Genomic DNA, 21012 nt, shown 5'->3' with positions numbered 1-21012 from the left:
AAAATTTCAGATCGGACCACTATAGCATATAAGTAGCTACCATTTAATCTGAGCTATTAGAATTAAGATTAGTTCCTTTTATGATGTGCACCTGTGAATGATATTACATCTTTGGTGTAGCCGATATACTGTCCTCAGTTGGAGATCGCGCTACAAATTTGCCTCTGACAGAACTATGCTTATTTAAAAGATGACTTTAAAACTTTCCTTACTCCCCATCCACTTTCGACCTCACTGTAATTGCAGCTTATAAGCTAAACAATACAACTTTTTTTTCATTTTCCTATTCAAGTGAGGGTTTAATTATGATTTTCTATTTCATGTCTCCGTTTTGTCCAATGGTTTGTGAGATTTCACCTTTGAAGCAAATCGGTAAAAGGCTCATTAGAGATAATCCGTAAGACTCTGCAAATAATTTTACGTTTATCGCATTATCAATAACTCAGTTGAAACAAGTCTGGTTATAATGTTTAAGTGAAAAGTTTTAGAACTATTAGTATTACTTCTACTTGTACAGTAAAAATCATAAGTTACACTATTTGTAAACGTATTGTTAAACTTTCCAGTTGTGGTGCCTCCGTGGCCCAAAACAGTAGTATGGTATAACAAAAATGGCCGCATCGAGTCTGGCGAAAGGTACAAATTAATAGAAGATGGATTAGGAGTCTACATGATCGAAATAAAACCCTCTGAGAGTTGTGACGAAGGTGAATGGAAATGTGTAGTCACAAGCTATGAAGGATGTGTGGGCATTTCAACATGTAACGTCACAATGGACGGTGAGTAGAAGTGTGCTAATAAGTAATAAAATGAAACTTGTATTGTATATTATTATTTATTTTTATGTAAATAGTTCCGAAAAATTATCGGAAGCCACGTTTCATGGAAAGTTTGCGTGCTGTACTTACCGAAGAAGGTCTTGTTTCATTTGAGTGCAAAGTGGTGGGCTTCCCTACGCCCATACTTAAATGGTTTAAAGATGGTCAGGAACTGAAACCTGGCGACGTTTATCAACTAACTGGTACCAACTCGCTCGGTACTTACTGCTGTGTGGCTAAAAACTGTATGGGTGAGAGCAGCAGTGTTGCTGTACTCACCGTTGAGGATATACAAAATCAACTTAACGACGAGGAACGCTTATTGTTTGCAAATCAAAATCAACCACCAAAATTTGTCGTTGGGCTGAAGAGCCAAGAAGCTAAGATCAATGAAAGCTTCCAGTTTAAAGTAAATGTTAAGGCTACGCCAGATCCAGTACTCTCTTGGTTTCGTGATGAACTGCCGGTTGAGAATAGCGAACGGTATAATCATTATCGTGGTGAGCATGAAAATTGGCACTTAGACATACGATGTGTAGAATTTGTCGACCAAGCGGAATGGAAGTGTGTTGCTGTGAATGACTTTGGCACAAGTGTTACATCTAGTTACTTAAAACTACAGATACCACGTCATTACAAGAAACCACGTTTTCTGGAATGCCTTAGAGCGGTACTCACGGAGGAAGGTGCTGTGAATTTGGAATGTAAAGTAATTGGAGTGCCACAGCCAGTGTTAAAGTGGTACAAGGATGGTGTTGAGCTAAAACCTGGAGATATACATAGAATTATATCTGGACAAGACGGAACCTGCTGTTTAGGAACGTACACCTGTGAGGCAAGAAACTGTATGGGCATTGTAGCAAGTTCAGCTTCATTGCTTGGCTTCGAGGAGGCCTACAAAACTCAAAAGGAAGAGAAAGCTCAGGAAAACGAGTTGCAGCGTAATTTTTCTTTATCGACTATACAAGAAGAGCACACGTCTCAATTGTATGAAACTCCTGTTGGGGATATAACAATTGACTCAAAGGGTGAGGTATCTTTTTCATTTGATGGTAAAGAGGTTTCTGTGTCTCTGTATGAGACACCCGATTTAACTGAAGAGGAAGCATTAAAGATTGTTGAAATGTATGCCGATCAAATCTCAGAGCATGTTACTGAACACAATGTAGTAGAATTGCCACCGTTGCGTTTTGTTAAAGAGACTTCGCAATCGGGTAAACTTCTAATGGAGGCTGTAGTCATTGATATTTCCCCAGAATACTTTACGCAGGAGGAGGATATGCGCACCGAGGCGGGTTTGGATGATATTTCCATAACGGAGATAACTGTACATGGATCTTCCGGACATGAAGATGAAGTCGATCGTGAGACTGAAAATTATGCCCAACGCAGCTTCGAGAAAATGGAGGAAGAACTTTCTCTAACTGCACCAATACGCAAACGTAAGAAATCACGGCCTACAGATACTACAGAAGAATTCTACAGTTTGTCAAAAGCATCTAATAGCCAAGCTGGCGATGATGACACTTCTGATTTGCAAACTTTTGCCAGCGCTACACAAATGTCATCACGCATCGATTCTGCTGTAGGGCCTGATGCCGCGCAAACCGAGGAAAATATACAGCCACCAAAACGTAAAAAGGGCAAGAAACAAACTGACAGTGATTCATCAAAAACAAACGAAGATGATGCAAGAATGCAAGACATTTCCGGAGCAGTTGGCGATGGTTTGATCACTGTAAAACCAGTGAAAGTGATTTCCAGTGCAGAGGAGATTGAAGAAAATTTACGCGCTCTTTTGCCACTGGCCAAACTACTGAAAACGATTGAGCATCATTTGACCGTCGTTGAGAAGGAAGTCGTTGAGCAGGCGGCCATGATGATGACCGCAGCTTCGGCTGAGCAGAGTATCGCTATAATTCGCAATATTTTTGATCCAATAAAACAAGTGCAAAGCAAATTAAGAGTATATTCCGGAGAAACTTCACTTGATGCCCTCTTTCAAACGATGGAGGAGGATATACGAAAGCTGCACACAAGCCTTCAAGTAATTGAAAAGTGCGTTGAAATTGATGAAACTGGTATCACACTTATACAACGGACTAGCGTCTGCATTATAGACAGCGTAGGCGATCAACTAATAAAGGCTTTAGGAGAAGTGCAGAGTATAGCAAAGTGTTTCGAGTCAACTAGTTTACGTGCACATATTGATCTAACGGCGGATGACATTAAGCAAGGTCTCGAAATTACACAAGGCACTATTAAGTCACAGGCTCTACTACAAGAAGCACAAGAATTAGAAGCAGCTAAGCATCTTTCAGAAACGGTGGCCAAATTACAAGTTATGCCAGAAATTGAACCTGTCTCGTTTGCGACTATTTCGGACGCAAAGTTACCTAACGAGGCTGATGCATTGAAGGTTATTTGTCTGCCCGTTGTGAATTTACAAGCTGCTTTAGAAAAGGTGGAAAATGAGTTGAGTCTTGAAGAAAACGAAGAACAAATTTATAGAAAGGTGCACAAAAAGGTACTTGAAAATATTGTAGAACCAATCAAAGAATTACAATCAGTATTGGAGACAATTGAACGAAAGGCTGAACTATCCGGTACACAGTCTACAGAACAAAAGGTTAATAATGCTATATTGGATATTGTAACCCCGGCTCTATTCGAACTCAATAAAGGCTTGGAGGTCATACTAAGTCAGTCGTCTGACAATGTGCAAGCTGGTATGTTGACCGTTAGCACTGTGGAATCAATGGTTCCGCCCCTACAGGAAATACAAAATGGGTTGGCACAACTCACTCAGGATGTGGAACGTGGTCATTTCAATGAAGAAGCGGCGCTCGACTCAGCGGACACTCAAAAGCTGCTTCAAACTATTGCGCAGTCGGTACTGCACTTTGAGACGAATATCGAGAGACTTTCTACACGTTTATCGCCTAATGTACAAAAGGGCTTGTTTAGTTTGAAGGAAGAAATGTCTTCGTTAATTGGAAATGTACTCGACGATAACATTACCAAATACCATGTGACGCTCTTGGAAAACTTAAAGCGTCCAATTGACGAGCTAAACTACTGCATACGTCAAATTGAAAGCAAATCAATTTCGGGTTCATTAACTGACTTTATTGATCCTTTACACAGTTTAAGCGATCGCGTCAATTTGGGTAAAGAGATTATGCATATGTCAGGGGCGAAGCAGAATGAGAAAAATGTAGATGTCCTGGAGAGAATGCAACAATTAATTAGAAATGTGGAAATTGATATTGAAGAACATGAGTTCAAAATGCTACAACACGAAGTAGAACTTGACGAGAAACATGCAGCTGACCAAGAAAAATCTTTCATCTACATGCGTGAAGCAATGGAGATGAAAATAGCTCAAGACGAAGCAGCACAAAATATACAAGAGCTTTTACACACACTTACAGAGATTGAAGCGACACCGGGCTTAGACACTCAAACCCAGGAAGTTTTATCTCAATTAGATCAAAGTCTCACCGGCTTGGTGGCAGATGTGGAAGTATTGAAGGAGTCAAAGAGCACACGTGAAGAAAATGAAGCAGCTACAAGAGTTCTGACTGATATCGCTAAACCACTGCAGACGGTTGCTGAGGTATTACGGAGTACGCTTACACCAGAAAAAGTTCCAAAAATTCGTTTAGTACCACAAAGTGAAAGTTTGAGCGCAGTTTTGCAAAAAATAAAAGGCGTCGTGGAGAATATACCGGACCTAACTGAGCACCACATTAAATTAAAAGCACTGCCAATTGTACAGTCTGTGCTTGAAATGGTGCCTGTTCTGCAATCTATTACTAATTTGCCACAAGCAATAACTGCAGTGACCCAATCAGCAGTCGGTGAGAAGAAGAAAGCAGAACCGGATGTTGATGGCAGTGCTGCAAAGAAACCTAAATTAGACAGAAAAACCGAAATAGACAAAGATAAAATAAAAACGGCTCCTCCAAAGGTTGAACCAGTAGCAAAGGTTGAGGATGAAGGCTCGACGCTAGAAGATATATCCGCTATGAAATCCCTAGCGGAATCCTTGCCAGCAGACAGTGAGAACTTCGCTGTGGGCGATGGAACCGATCACCTGAAAGCTTTCGAGGCGAATAAGAGCAAAGTGAACACATTATTGTCTCAACTCAAAACTAGCATTGAATCAGTATTAGGGCACATCGCCATAGTAGACGTTCCTTCCTTGCAACTAGAATCTGCGCAAAAGGTTAAAGCATGTCTGTCCAAGTTAGAAGACGTCAACGAATGTATAGCAGATGTACGTCAACCCATCATTGTGGAAACAGTGCATATACACTCTGACATTAGTGACCATAAAACTTTCGCCGACGCTGTGTGTCATTTGGAAACATGTGTGGTGCAAGTTGAGGAGTGTCTTGCGCAACATGATTTGAAAGATCTAAGCGAAAACTCTGTCTCTGACTTGAAAAAATTGGCTCTACCCTTACAAGATCTTAAAGAGTGCATACAAATATTCCATAATGAAGAATTGGAACAAGTTATTAGTTTGCCACCAGCGAGCTTGTCGTTAACAAGTGCTCAGGTTTTACAAGACATACGTCCCTTTGTGCTTTCTATAAAAGAGAGTAATGCACTTGAGACTCTACAGTCTTTAGCGTCAGATGAGTCTTTAGCACAGCTGCAACAATTTATACAACCCATACAAGAATTGGAAAAAGCAGTGCTTTCGACAATTGATCAAGTGCACTTGTCTCAAATTGAAGGTTTACCATCTGAGGTGAGTATTGTAGTGTTGGAGAAGTGCGCCAAGCCTATTTGGGATATCAGGGAAGCCTTACTGCATGTGCAAGCTGAAACCCCGCAATCACCAATCGAAGAATGTCCAGCATTGCAAGCGATTAGACAGAAAGCCGATGTCATATACAACCTTCTACAATACTGTGGACATGCTAATCTGATTGCATTGGAGAATATAGCTGATATGTCCACACAGGCTGACGTCTCCGCATTGAAGTCTTGTGCGGAGCTGAAGTCTGTAGAGACCGGATTGCAACCAGTAGCGAAAGTTGTAGAAGAAAGTGTAAAGTATCTGGATATCAAAGAATGTATTGCGGGTGGCATCAAACAGATCCAAGTTTGCTTGACTTCGAATGACACAAATAAAGAGCCCGAATTGCAAAATGTTGGCAAAGTTATGAAGGAACTTAAAAATGAATTAGAAAGCATGCAAAATGAATTGTATAAGTCAACAACACAGCAAAATACCGTTGAAGTCAATCAAAGAGTGGCTAAAACTATGTTTAAACTGAAGGAATGCCTGGTGCATACCTATGAAACGGATGTAGGAAAGTCTTTGGACGAGATTGAAAAAACGTTTGAAGATATCTTACAAGCACTGCCGGCTTTGGAAATACATCTGGCTCAAGAGATGTTTACAAAAATTGATACATCTCTGTGCGCATTTAAAACCACATTGCTATGCCCAGATGTCAAAACTGATTTACAAAAATTGGTGGACCCAATTGATAACATTTTGAAGAGCGTAAAATCAATAAATGACTTGAAAACTATTGATATCGAGAAATGCTCATTAGTTGTTGGCAACCTTCAAACGCATTTAATGGCAGCATTTAGAGAGCTAAACGAAGTCAGTGACTCATTAGACGGAGAAGAGCGTGAAACTGCTTTAAGAGCGCAAGACGCTGTGCTTGCCACACATGAATTCATAGTGGACGCCAGAGAGCAACTTCGTACAATTGAGCTCCTTCGGGTAATCGACAGTTTGACGCCGAATCTTATTTCTATTTACGATAGTATTGCATTAGCTAAAGAGCAGAAGAACAAACAAGAACTACTTGAAGCGCTGACTCAACGGGTTTCATCAGGGAAAGCATTTCTACAAAATATTGAAGAAGGCTTAAATGCCAATCATCCACTCTATTTTAAATTAGCAGAGGAGAATGAACTGGACATACGCAATGTAGAAGCTGCTCTTATACGTATAGAAAATGAAATTATACCAAAACTAGAGTTACAAATTCCAACCGCTGAAGATAACGGGCTAGTCGACGTACTCGGAGTGCATTTGAAATCTCTTCAAGACAGTTTCGATAAACTCAACACTTTGCGTATTATTTCGCAGGATATCCACGGCGATGAGAAACAAAATATAGAACTCGAAATGTCTCTTACATCAAAAATACTTTCTGAGGAAGAAAAGCTATATGCTGAATTGCAGCAACGCGAAACGTCATCACCCGCTGAAGAGGATGTATCCACATTGGAAGACGTTTCGGCGATCGAGTCATTACTTGGTTCTCCGCTGCGTTCTCACGATGAACATATTCGATTATCGTCAGCTGATGTAGGTAAGGTCGATGTCTTGTTGTCTCAACTCAAAAGTAGAATTGTCTCAGTGTTGAAATATGGCTCCGAGGTTCAGGTTGACTTTCAACAACTGGAATCTACTGAACAGGTTAAGGCAAGTTTATTGAAATTGGAAAAAATCCATGAATGTTTTGCTGATGTTGGTCACCCTTCTGTCATTGAGCCACCTCTCCTATCCCTCTCCGAAGCTATTAATTACAAAACGTTTGCAGATGCTGTGTGTAATTTGGAAGCATGTGTAGTGCAAGTCAAAGAATGTATTGCTCAGAGTTGTCTGCAAGATTTGAGTGAAACTGAGATGTCCGAACTAAAAACTTTGGAGCAAAATCTGCACGATGTTCGTGAATGCATTGAAGTTTTCCAAAATGAGGAGCTAGAGCAAGTTTTAAGTTTGCCAACAATAAGCATGTCATTAAACAGTGCTCAAGTCTTGCAGGATATTCAACCATTTGTCTTATCCATCAAAGAGAACCATGCATTGGAGACACTGCAGTCTTTAGCAGAGGACGAGTCCCTCGCACAGCTCAAACAGTTTATTCAACCCATACAAGAGTTGCAAAATCTGGCATTATCGGATGTGGAGCAGGTGCACTTGTCTCAAGCGGAGAGCATTTCTCAAAAAGAAAACGTCGAAATTCTGAAAAGATTCGCAAAACCTGTTTTGGATTTAAGAGAAGCCTTACTACACATACAAGAAGAGACACCACTATCAGCGCTGGAAGAATGCCTGCCCTTAAAAGTGGTGAAGGAAAAGATAGATATCGTGTACCATCTGCTGCAATATTGTGAGCAGGTTGACATGAGTATAGTGGAGAACATTGTGGATATGTCCACGCAAGCTGACATTTCCGCAATAAAGTCTTGCATTGAGCCAAAATCTTCAGAAGCGAACCTTGAGCTAACAGCTGTAGTTGCGCAAGAAAACGTTAAGTTCCCGGATGTTAAAGAAAACCTTTCAAACATCATTAAGCAACTTGAAGCTTGCGCAACTGATGTGAAAGGGGTAAATGTTCCGGAACTGCGCGAAGTATTCGCTGTCGTTATGGAACTACGAAACGAACTAGAAATCATGCAAACCGAGCTCTCCAAAGCATTCGAGCAACAACATATAGCGGAGAGTCAAGCAAAGGTCGCCAAAGTTATGTTTAAATTAAAAAAATGTCTTGCTCATACCTATGAAGCGGGAGTGGATCAATCTTTGGAACATATTGAAACAGCTTTTGCCGATTTGCTACAAATCATGCCAATCTTAGAAATTCGACTGGCGCAAGAGATGTGTTTCAAAATGGAGTCGGCCACTTTGGAGTTCAGCTCAATGTGCACCAAATCAGAAAGCTTAGTAGAACTTCATAAGCTAATCGAACCTCTTAAGCTGGTTTTAAATAACACAAAGGCTATTAATGAACTCCAGTTGATAGAGGTAGAAAAGTCTACAATGATTGTGGCTAATTTACAATCACATTTGATGACAGTCTTTAGAGCGCTTGATGAGATTAATGAAACAATTGAGTCTGGCAAACGTAAAAATATTATTAAACTGCAAAACGCTGTTATTTCCATCTCGAATTTTATTGATACGAGCGAAAAGAGAGTGAGAGTAATAGAACTGATTCAGGAACTCGACTCTCTTGTACCGCAACTAAACTCCGTGCTCACCGAAATTAATGCAGAAGAAAGCAATAAAGGAAAGCAAGCATTTTTGGAAGCACTTACTTTGAGTTTAACATCGGGAAAGGCATTTATAGTTAGAATTGAGGAAGGGTTAAAATCTAAAAATCCTTTATTCGTGAGACTATCCACTGAAAATAGCTTGGACATTCAAAGAGTTCGTGAGGCATTAGTTCGTGTGGAAACTGAAATTCTTCCAAAAATGCATTCGGAAAATCCATCAGCAGAAGAGGGTGCATTAGTTGATACGCTTCGACTTCACTTAAAAAACTTACAAGCTAAACTGGTTGTTAAAAATAACGGTACTATTTCATCACCAAGCGAAGTAAAGGAAACTCTAGAGCCTATTGACGGCGAGAAGAAAGAGCCGGCTATTAATGGTTTGGAAAGCGAACTTAAGCAGAGCGAAGCAGTAATCTTAAAACAGAATCAAACTGAATTATTAAAAGCTAAAGAGAAACCTGTACCGACGGAGGACGAGCAAGAAGCAATATCCCACGAAACTATAAAAATAGGTGAAAAAGAATCGATCAAAACCGCTGAATTAGCAAGTATTAGTATGGAGCAAGCATCACAAGAAACTGAAACTGCTACAGCAACCATCTCTAAGAAGAACGATCAATCAGATTCAGGGGAACCTTGTCTACCAACTGAAATATACTTACAAAAAACTGAAGAACTCATAGGTTTCACAACTGAACTCATACGGAACTTGAATAAGCAACAGTTGAGTAAAGCTACAATAGAAGTTTTCAAGTCGGTTGAAATAACTTTAAGCGAGATGAAGAATTTGATACAAATACATCCGTCAAGTGCAATCGAAGACCACATTTTCCTACCATTATTCAAGTTAAAAGATTTGATTGCATTTATTTACCGATCACCCATGGAAGACATTTCGAAGAGCATGGAGATGCGTCAAATTATACAAAATTCCAATAATGTGTTGCTTGAAGTATTAAACGGGCATCAAGGACTCCGAAGTGCAATGATCCTTGACATCACTGAGGCTACTCTACCATATATCGGCAGTATCATATCTTTCATAGCACAAATATTTCCTAATGACAAGGAGTTGAGTGCGACATCTAGTGCGCTAGAGCGAATTTCTTCAGAATTTGCTGTTATTAAAAATCAAAATGCACCAAATATGAATATTAGTTCACGCTCTTATCAAAGTCTCAAATCAGCTATATTCGATTTGCGAAACTCCTTTGAATCTATATGCACCAAAACCCAAAATTCGCCACTATTAGAACAGAAAGAAGACTTAGATCGTCTATGTAAAGCTATAGATGAAGGCCTCATTACTGATGTTTTAGAGATTCTACAAGAGCTTGAAGTTAAGAAAGAGTTGTTTGTTCTCTTATTGGAAGGGTTAAAATATGTATCTCAAGAATCGACCCCTAGTACTGTTGCAGACTTTAGGAAAGACGATGAGCCAAAGCGTGACGAAGACTCTGTTGTGTATAAAATTAAAAATGTCCTAGCAGTTATAGATGAAAATGAAAGTTGGAAAGATAACGAAGATGAAATTAAAGAGGCAATACAAAACCCAACTGACGAACGTTTTTCAAAACTTTTATTCAAGATGAGGGAGCACATCGTTCACACTTATGAGGGTGCTCCGCTTTCATCGAACGAAACCAATTATAAGTTAGAGGAGATCATAGATAAATTATTTGCTAGTAATCCTGAAGCCACACGAAAATTGACTGAAGAATATTTTGCAAACATAAAAGCTAATAAAAAACATATATCTGAGAATATTACTAAAATTGAGGATATCGAGTTTCAAAAGAAAGTAAGCACACTAAATCCTTACTTAGGAAGCATAATCATAACTATTGAAGAAATAATGACGTTGAAATCTAAAAGTAAACTTGGAAAGAAACTTGATGCACTTAAAAAATCTGTAATGGATACCGTTATATTCTTAGATGAACTCCATAAAGTGCAAAGTGCAGATAAGAAGCTTAGTATTGAGAAAGCTAAAAATATTGCATTAAGTGAGTTTGATTATATAAATAATAAACAAGAAGCGGCACAATTGCCTAAAATTCTTTTGGACACAAATTTATTAACTAATAATCTGCTTGAACTCTGCATTAAGCTACAAACAGCGCATAATATTCCGTCAAAACAAAAGGAAGAAAGGCGCCTGGTTGAAAAAATCGAAGATGTTGAAGTACAGGAGGCTTTTACGAAACTAGATAAGAACGAGAAAATACTGCAAGACCCCTTTGAAGTCGAATCAGTTAAGCCAGAAGTCGTATCAATAGGTCTGGAAGCTGAAACACCTCAAACAGAGAGAACTTTTAAAGAGCCTGAGGCGACTAAAACTCCAGAATCTGTCAAGCCTAAAGCTGTAGTGGAAGCTAAAGCTCCTGAACTAGTAATTTCTGAAGAACTTACACCTCAAAAAAAGGTTGCTTCTAAGGAACCTGAGGCGACCGAACTGACTGAAACCCCAGAATCTATCAAGACGAAAGCAGAAGTGGAAGCTGAGGCTCCTACAGCAGTAGTTTCTGAACAACCTACACCGACAATTATGCAAGCTGAAGTCCATCAACAAGAAGTATTTTCTAAAGAGCCTGAGGCGATCGAAATAACTGGAACCTCAGAAACTGTCAAGTCAGAAGCGAAAGTTATAGCTGAGGATCCTGCACCAGTAGTTTCTAAAGAACCTACATCCACAATTATGCAAGCTGAAGTGCCTCATCAAGAGGTATCTTCTAAGCAGCCTGAGGTGACCGAATTGACTGAAACCGCAGAATCTGTCAAGACAGACGCAGAAGTGGAAGCTAAGGCTCCCGTAGCAGTAGTTTCTGAAGAACCTACACCGACAATTATGCAAGCTGAAGTCCATCAACAAGAGGTATTTTCTAAAGAGCCTGAGGCGATCGAAATAACTGGAACCTCAGAAACTGTCAAGTCAGAAGCGGAAGTGGTAGCTGAGGTTCCTGCACCAGTAGTTTCTAAAGAACCTACACCCACAATTATGCAAGCTGAAGTGCCTCAACCAGAAGTATGTTTTAAAGGGCCTGAAGTTACCGAAATGGCTGAAACCTCAGAAACTGTCAAGTCAGAAGAGGAAGTGGTAGTTGAGGTTCCTGCACCAGAAGTTTCTAAAGAACCTACACCCTCAATTATGCAAGTTGAAGTGCCTCAACAAGAAGTATTTTTTAAAGGGCCTGAAGTTACCGAAATAGCTGAAACCTCAGAAACTGCCAAGTCAGAAGAGAAAGCGATAGCTGAGGTTCCTGCACCAGAAGTTTCTAAAGAACCTACACCCTCAATTATGCAAGTTGAAGTGCCTCAACAAGAAGTATTTTTTAAAGGGCCTGAAGTTACCGAAATGGCTGAAACCTCAGAAACTGTCAAGTCAGAAGTGGAAGTGGTAGCTGAGGTTCCTGCACCAGTAGTTTTTAAAGAACCTACACCCACAATTATGCAAGCTGAACTGCCTCAACAAGAAGTATGTTTTAAAGGGCCTGAAATTACCGAAATACCTGAAACCTCAGAAACTGTCAAGTCAGAAGAGGAAGTGGTAGTTGAGGTTCCTGCACCAGAAGTTTCTAAAGAACCTACACCCTCAATTATGCAAGTTGAAGTGCCTCAACAAGAAGTATTTTTTAAAGGGCCTGAAGTTACCGAAATGGCTGAAACCTCAGAAACTGTCAAGTCAGAAGCGAAAGTTATAGCTGAGGATCCTGCACCAGTAGTTTCTAAAGAACCTACATCCACAATTATGCAAGCTGAAGTGCCTCATCAAGAGGTATCTTCTAAGCAGCCTGAGGTGACCGAATTGACTGAAACCGCAGAATCTGTCAAGACAGACGCAGAAGTGGAAGCTAAGGCTCCCGTAGAAGTAGTTTCTGAAGAACCTACACCGACAATTATGCAAGCTGAAGTCCATCAACAAGAGGTATTTTCTAAAGAGCCTGAGGCGACCGAAATAACTGAAACCTCAAAAACTGTCAAGTCAGAAACTGAAGTGGTAGCTGAGGTTCCTGCACCAGTAGTTTCTAAAGAACCTACATCCACAATTATGCAAGCTGAAGTGCCTCATCAAGAAGTACCTTTTAAGCAGCCTGAGGTGACCGAATTGACTGAAACCGCAGAATCTGTCAAGACAGACGCAGAAGTGAAAGCTAAGGCTTCTGTAGCAGTAGTTTCTGAAGAATCTACACCGACAATTATGCAAGCTGAAGTCCATCAACAAGAGGTATTTTCTAAAGAGCCTGAGGCGACCGAAATAACTGAAACCTCAAAAACTGTCAAGTCAGAAACTGAAGTGGTAGCTGAGGTTCCTGCACCAGTAGTTTCTAAAGAACCTACATCCACAATTATGCAAGCTGAAGTGCCTCATCAAGAAGTACCTTTTAAGCAGCCTGAGGTGACCGAATTGACTGAAACCGCAGAATCTGTCAAGACAGACGCAGAAGTGGAAGCTAAGGCTTCTGTAGCAGTAGTTTCTGAAGAATCTACACCGACAATTATGCAAGCTAAAGTCCATCAACAAGAGGTATTTTCTAAAGAGCCTGAAGCGACCGAAATAACTGAAACCTCAAAAACTGTCAAGTCAGATACTGAAGTGGTAGCTGAGGTTCCTGCACCAGTAGTTTCTAAAGAACCTACATCCACAATTATGCAAGCTGAAGTGCCTCATCAAGAAGTACCTTTTAAGCAGCCTGAGGTGACCGAATTGACTGAAACCGCAGAATCTGTCAAGACAGACGCAGAAGTGGAAGCTAAGGCTTCTGTAGCAGTAGTTTCTGAAGAATCTACACCGACAATTATGCAAGCTGAAGTCCATCAACAAGAGGTATTTTCTAAAGAGCCTGAGGCGACCGAAATGGCTGAAACCTCAGAAAATGTCAAGTCAGAAGTGGAAGTGGTAGCTGAGGTTCCTGCACCAGTAGTTTCTAAAGAACCTACATCTACAATTATGCACGCTGAAGTGCCTCATCAAGAAGTACCTTTTAAGCAGCCTGAGGTGACCGAATTGACTGAAACCGCAGAATCTGTCAAGACAGACGCAGAAGTGGAAGCTAAGGCTTCTGTAGCAGTAGTTTCTGAAGAATCTACACCGACAATTATGCAAGCTGAAGTCCATCAACAAGAGGTATTTTCTAAAGAGCCTGAGGCGACCGAAATAACTGAAACCTCAAAAACTGTCAAGTCAGAAACTGAAGTGGTAGCTGAGGTTCCTGCACCAGTAGTTTCTAAAGAACCTACATCCACAATTATGCAAGCTGAAGTGCCTCAACAGGAAGTATTTTCTAAAGGGCCTGAAATTACCGAAATGGCTGAAACTCAAAAATCTGTCAAGCCAGAAGCAGAAGTTGAAGCTAAGGCTTCTATAGCAATAATTTCTGAAGAACCAACACCTACTGTTATGCAAGTTGAAGAGCCTCAACAAGAACTATCTTCTAAAGAGCCTGAGACGTCCAAACTGATAGAAACAGTAAAATATGTTAAACCAGAAGCAGAAGTGGGAACTAAGGCTCCTTTACAAGTAGTTTCTGAAGAACTTACATCTACAATTATACAAGCCGAAGTGCCTAAACAAGAAGTAGTTTCTAAAGAGCTTGAGGCGGCCGAAGTGACTGTAACCTCAGACTCTGTCAAACCAGAAGCGGAAGAGAAAGTTAGGGTCCCTGCATTCGTAATTTCTGAAGAATCTTCATCTACAGTTTTGCAAGGTGAAGTAAGGTTCCAGATAGCTTCTAAGGAACCTGAGATGACTGAACTGACTGAAACCCCAGAATCTGTTAAAAGTGAAGTAGCAGTAAAAGCTGATGTAGAAAATCGGATGGAAACTGCATCTACACTCGTTGATGTGAAAATATCAGTTGACGAAAAGACGATTGAGGAGAAGCCCATTAAAGATACTACTGAAGCTAAAGTTGATAAAGATGCATTTCAACAAGTAATGGCGGAACAAGACGTTTCTGTGCGTGAAGAGCCTCTTAATCCTAATTTGTCAAGCTATTATGCAAATATGGTTGAAAATCTTTACATAATACGTCAGCTGTTTCAAGGAGAGACACATGCCGTTCTTTTAAAAAAAATACCACAGATCAATAAAGAGTTAGAAACTATTATAGCAATCTCCGAAGCAATAAAGGTGGTAAATAATGTGGAGAAGTCATCTGAGAAAATGGTTATATTTCAGAAAGTTCTAATGAATCTCTTCGTTACATTTGATGATTTACAACAACAAATAATTGGGGAGCTAAAAAGTAAATTGGAAGAAGTTAAAAGTTTGGCTCTTAGTGAGTATGAAACGATCGAGAAGAGTACGGGTACACTGAGCTCTGAGAATGTTTTGATTAGTATTTCTAATTTAATAAAATTACTTATAAATGTTTGCCAAGAGATGGTAAAGGAGGGGGATGCAAAGCATACCATTGAAGATGTAATTGAAACAAAGATCGCCGAAGAAGTAACTCATGAAAAATTATCAAATGAAAAGCAAGAGGAAGCAAACATTGATTTTAAGAAAGCAGTTTTAGAAGAACTTGAAAATAAAGAACTGACTTCGGAAGAAAGCATAGAAAAGATGAAGGAAGATTGTACTGAAGTTACACTTGAAACAGAACCATCACAAGCTGCTGGAAAAATCACTGCTATGTATAATAAGGAACCTGAGAAGAAATGCGAAGTTGAAGTGACTGAGGTACAAAAAGTACAGAAGGAAATTGTTGCCGAAATTGTGTTTACAACAACAACTTCAACTGACCAACATGAACCTACAGAACCTACGCTTTCAGAGGAACTAAGTAAAAATTTACAGAAATATTTCGAAAATATTGTCAGCAATGTTGATAATTTTTCATTTAAAATAGCTACACCTCAACTTCAGAAATCTCTCAGCAAAATGAACCCAGTTATTCCCACATTGCGCACATTTGTTTTGGTTGCGAAATATTTGAAAAACGTCCAGTCGCTTGAGAAATCAGCAGAGAGAATTGTTAGCCTTCAAAAGTCATTAATGGACACCTTCGTTATATTTGACGATCTTCACGAAATAGCAACAAAAGAATTGAAGCCGAATTTAGAGGCAGTGAAAACGACCGCTTTGCTATTGTACGATAATATTGAAAACTCGACAAAATATGTGGAGTCTGAAAGGGTGTTACTACTTTTAAATAAGCTATCCAGTAGTATCCTAGAAGTAGCCAATGTACTACAGGTAGAGCTTCAACAAAATAAAGAAAATGTAACAGAAAATATTCTAGAGATAGTACGTGGAACTAAAATACAGATCGATCTAGAAGAATTCACAGAGTCCACGTTATCTGATAAAAAACCTGATGAAAAGATTGCGGTTGATGAACAACGCCAAACGAAGCTGTCGGTGGAAGGAAAAAAAACCGAGAAGAATCCTGAAGAGCAAGCCGAAAAAGAAGTGTGTACGACTTTAGGGATTGAAGAGACAGACAACGAAAATACAACTGAATTACTACCCAAGCAGTTGCCAAAGTCCGAAATAGGAAAATCGTTAGATGAGATAGTACTTGCAAAAGTTGTGTCCCAGCAAAAACCAGTTGAAGAAAAATCACAAGAAAAGCATGCAGAAGTGAAGTCTGAAGATGAGATAAGGAAGTTAAACTTGGAAGAGCAAGAGTCTGAGCAACCCAAAGTGGCGATCAGAAATGAGAAAGACAACAAAGCTGTGGAGGATAAGAAATTAGAATCAAATTTGGAAAAACAATCTATAATAGGGATTTGCACGAATAAACCCCAAGATATAAAGCTGGACGAAAAAATTGCAGTCGAGGAAGGTGATATGAAACTTGTTATCGAAGACGCGCAGAACAATGTTTATTCTAAACTGGAAGAACTTTATAATAATATTATCCAAAATATTATGAGTTTAGAAGAACAAACTAAAGCGGCAACTCATCCATTACTTAGCAGGAAACTGACATCTCTCAAAACAAACATTGGAAACGTTTCAGAAACGATTAAAAATATTGAGCAGGTTGAAAAAGCCTCAAAAGATATAGTAACTCTTCAAAATATTTTAATGGATATTTTTGTAACATTTGATGATTTACATTACATTAACGACAAGGATACTAAATGTAAAATCGAAGAGGTTAAAATAAATGCCTTGGCTGTATATGACTTCATAGAAAATAGTCAAAATCACATAAATTCGGAAAATATTTTGCAAAAAACTTCGGATTTGGTGGCGAAAATCTTGAAAACGTGTTCAGAACTTCGCAAAGCCACAGAGGGAGAAAGTATAGAAGGCTCGGAAGTTTCTCCTACGAAAGGTTTGATAATTGCTAGAGAGCCAGAACCAGTAGTAGAAATAGTAACCGTTATTATAGCTGAAAACAAGAGCAAAGAAGAGTCAACAAAGCCTTCAAAGACTGAAACCGAAGTCCCGGTAAACCTGGATTCGCTGCAATACTTTAACCAGATTGTCGAATATGTCGAGAATACGTCTATCAAAGTTAATAGTATAAATGACTACGATTTCCGTTCGAAGTTGTCATCATCAAACTTAACTCTTGTAAGCATTGTTTCATGTATGGAATACATAAAGAATACGAACACTATTCAAAAATCGAAGGAAAAAGTTGTCACACTCCAAAAGAATCTAATGGACATTTTCATTTTTTATGATGACCTACAGGCCGTTACAGATAAGTCATTTAGTAAAGATTTCGAAAATATTAAGGATTTATCTTTGAGTGAACATAACGCAATTGATAAGTGTGTGGATGTGATTGATACCCAAAAAATTCTGAAAGATACTGTGAGACTTTGTGAAGGGGTTCACAGTATTTGCGAAAAAATTGCTCAATATGTGAATGCTTCGAATGTTATGAAAAGAGTACCAGAAAATGATGGAAACAAAAAATTGGAAGGTCCAAGTAAAGATACTGATTCAATCCAAGAAATTACCGATAAAAATGAAGAAGAAGAGAAAACAGAGACTATTGTGGACGATACAAAGATAAAGCCATTTGAAAAACCAACTGAAAAACTTTTTGAAGAGATATTGAAGAAAGAAAGGGAACCAAATATTAAAAGGAAAACGAGTAGTGCAAGAAAAGAAAAAATACTTGAAGAATTCAAAGAGAAGGAGAATTCTTTGGAAGAAATTAAACAAAGTGAAGATAAACCGAAAAAAGAAAGTGGTGGTGAGATCACAGATGAAAAGCTGAGGGATGAAATGAAGAAGATAGACGATAAGTCCGATGTTATTAAAATAAAACAAGATCCTGCAGAAATACATCACAAAAAGGCTTTTGAAGAAATTGAAGAATTAGAAGAAACACAGTCAAAGAATGTCGAGAAACGATTTGTAGATCTTAAGGGTGGTAAGCTAGAACCTATAGATATATCTATTGAGAAACTTTCTGAAGAAGTTAAAAAAATAGAAGAAAAGCCAACTGAAGAAAGTAGAAGAAGAGGTGACAAAAATGCTAAATCTCTCCATGTGGTTAGTGATAAGTTAGAGTCTACGAAAAGATCTACTGAGAAGCCTATTGATCAAATTAAACAAGCAGAAGAAAAAATAAAAGAGAAACAGAAGAAGGTAGTTGTGGACGCAGATAAAAAAGATGTTTCGAGAGCATCTGAAGAACTCAAAGTTTTTGACGAAAAACTAAATACGTTTGAAGAATGCATTGAAAAACCTATTGAAGGAACTAAATATGCAGAAGAAAAGCTTAAGAAAGAAAAGGAAAAGGCGAATTTGAACAAGCCAAATGATGACGAGAAAGATTTCGAGGAACTTAAAGATGCTGAAACAAACCTGGAGCTTATGGAAAAACTTGAGAAGACTACTAAGAAAATTAAAGAAACAGAAGAAAAATTAAAGAAAGAAAACAAAAAGAAGAGCGGGAATGAAGATCATAAGAACGACGAGAAAAAAGCAGCGAGTCCCAAGATTGCCGAAAAAGAACTGGAGTTTGGAAAGAAACCGGTTGAAAAGACTCCTCAGGAAATCAAACAGACAGAAGAAAAATTAAGGGAGGAAAACAACAAGAGTAAAGAACAAATTTTTTCAGAGCTTAAGGTTGCAGATAAAACGCCACAGTCTGCGGAAACACCTACTGAGAAACCGTTGGTGGAAAAACCCAAAGACAATGGGAAGAAAAATGTTGCTGCTAATGAAAAAAACAAAGATAAAGATGATGAAGAACAAAAAGAAGCTTTAGAAAAGCCTTCTTCAAATCTTACTGAAAAACTTAATGAGATGAAAGATAAACCAGAAAAAGATAGAAGGAAAAAGAGTGCAGATGAAGGCAAGAATGTTGAAGAAAAACCGAATGATAAAACTATAATGAAAGATAGAGACGATGAAAAGTATAGAAAACAAAAATCTAAGGACCCCAAATTTGTTGATAAAAGACAAGAGTCTGTTGAAATTAAAAAGGAAGAAGAAATTCAAAAAATAGAAAAGAGGAAGAAAAGTGTTGGCGAAGAAAAGAAAGCTGACGATAAGATGTCTGAAGATCTCATAGTTGACAATGAAAACCCAGTACTTCTTGAACAAGTTATAGAAATGTCTAGTGAAAAAACCAAAGACGTAAAGAAAAAAGATATAAATGAACTAACGGTGGAGAAAGTGCAAAAATCAGAACAACTAAGTGTTGTGGACAGCAAATTAGAGACTGGAGATAAAACCGCTGAGAAAGATAATAAACAGATAGATGAAAAATCTAACAAACAAAGGAGAAAGAAAAGTTCGGACGATGAAAAAAGAGATCACGACAAAAAACTTGAGGAACTCCATATCGTTGAGCAAAAAGTTGACAATAAAAAGTCTGAAAAAGTTAAAATTGATAATGAAAAACAAGTCCCTCTTGAACAAACCCAAGAAGAGAAAGTCAAAGACGAAAAAAAGCAAGATGGGGTTGAAATGACCGCGGGGGGAGAGCAAAATTTCGAGATACACAAGATCATTGATAACAAATCAGAGACTGTAGAAAAAACATTTAAGAAAAATAATAAACAGATGGATGAAAAACCAAAGAAACAAAAAAAAAGGAAGAGCCCAGGCGATGAAAAAAAAGATGATGATAAAAAGTCTAAGGAACTCAATGTTGTTGCTAAAGAATCAGAATCTTCTGAAGGGTCCGCTGAAAAACTGTTTGAAGAAATTCAAAATATAGATGAACAATTAGACAAAGAAAAGGCAAATAAAACTCCACTGATAAAGTCAACTGAGGAAATGAATCAGAAAAACGCAAAACCGAAGATAAATGAAAAGAGCGATGAAGTTAAAAAATTTGAAGATAACGTTGTTGTGAAAACCCACCCGGAGTCCGTCGTAAAGACCTTAGGTGTTCCAAATATGACAACTTCTCCAACAGCAGATAGACGTCTCAGAAAAGATGTTTCTGATGCCGGTATAAAGCAGCCTGATCAATCAAAAACGCACGTTGATAACTCCCGTCAGGCGGAGTATAAGGATAAACGGGAATCACGTAGCGCTAGACGTGCGCCAAATGTTGACCTAAAACTGACCAATAGAAACTCACCAGTAGGAAGCGATATAAAGCTTACATGTAGTATTTCCGGTGCCGAACTGAAAATCGACTGGTACAGGGATAAAACATTCGTAGAGAACGGCAACAAATATCGCAAAACCTTTAACGACGGACTGTCTTGTTTGGAAATCAAAGCAGTCGACGCCGGCGATGCGGGTGTTTACCGATGCGTGGCCACCAATCGTAATGGAGAAGTGGAAACGAGCTGCCTTGTAACTGTTTACGATGTACCGACAACTAAATTTGGCACCACGCCAATATTTACGCGTAACATAAGAGGTATGCAAATTGTTTTTCATTTCTGAAATTCTTCTTGGCTCTTTTATTATTTACTTTGATTTCTTCTCTAAATTTAAACTGAAATTCATTGATTTGTCTAGGAGCTTTGCTTTCTTCATTTTTCGGTTTTTTTTAGATTAGTTAAGTATACCGTTTTTTTTCTTATTGATGTTGCTCGTTGAAGGTAGCAAAAAACTTTATTGCTTCGCGATTTAATTCGAATCGGTTTACCGTTATTTAGTCTCATCGAACTTTGGGTGTTTCAACGGTTTATGTATGTGCTTTTATTTTCACAAATATTTTCCATGTGCATGGTTGTTTATGAATTATTGGTTACGCTTATTCTTGTG

General features: G+C 38.6%; 1 protein-coding gene across 1 annotated transcript in view; it reads left to right on the top strand.

The window, feature by feature from the left end:
• The window catches only part of Strn-Mlck (Stretchin-Mlck), a 100517-nt gene that overhangs the window by 31232 nt on the left and 48273 nt on the right, over positions 1 to 21012 (top strand). The window contains exons 6-7 of the mRNA XM_070107724.1: positions 567 to 779; positions 854 to 20662. Of these exons, the coding sequence (XP_069963825.1) occupies positions 567 to 779; positions 854 to 20662 (20022 nt within the window). The remainder of the gene's footprint in view (positions 1 to 566; positions 780 to 853; positions 20663 to 21012) is intronic.

This window comes from Bactrocera oleae, chromosome 4 (genome assembly GCF_042242935.1).
Source record: "Bactrocera oleae isolate idBacOlea1 chromosome 4, idBacOlea1, whole genome shotgun sequence".
In the NCBI taxonomy this organism is placed as follows: Eukaryota; Metazoa; Arthropoda; class Insecta; order Diptera; family Tephritidae; genus Bactrocera; species Bactrocera oleae.
This window is presented reverse-complemented; position numbering and strand designations above follow the sequence as displayed.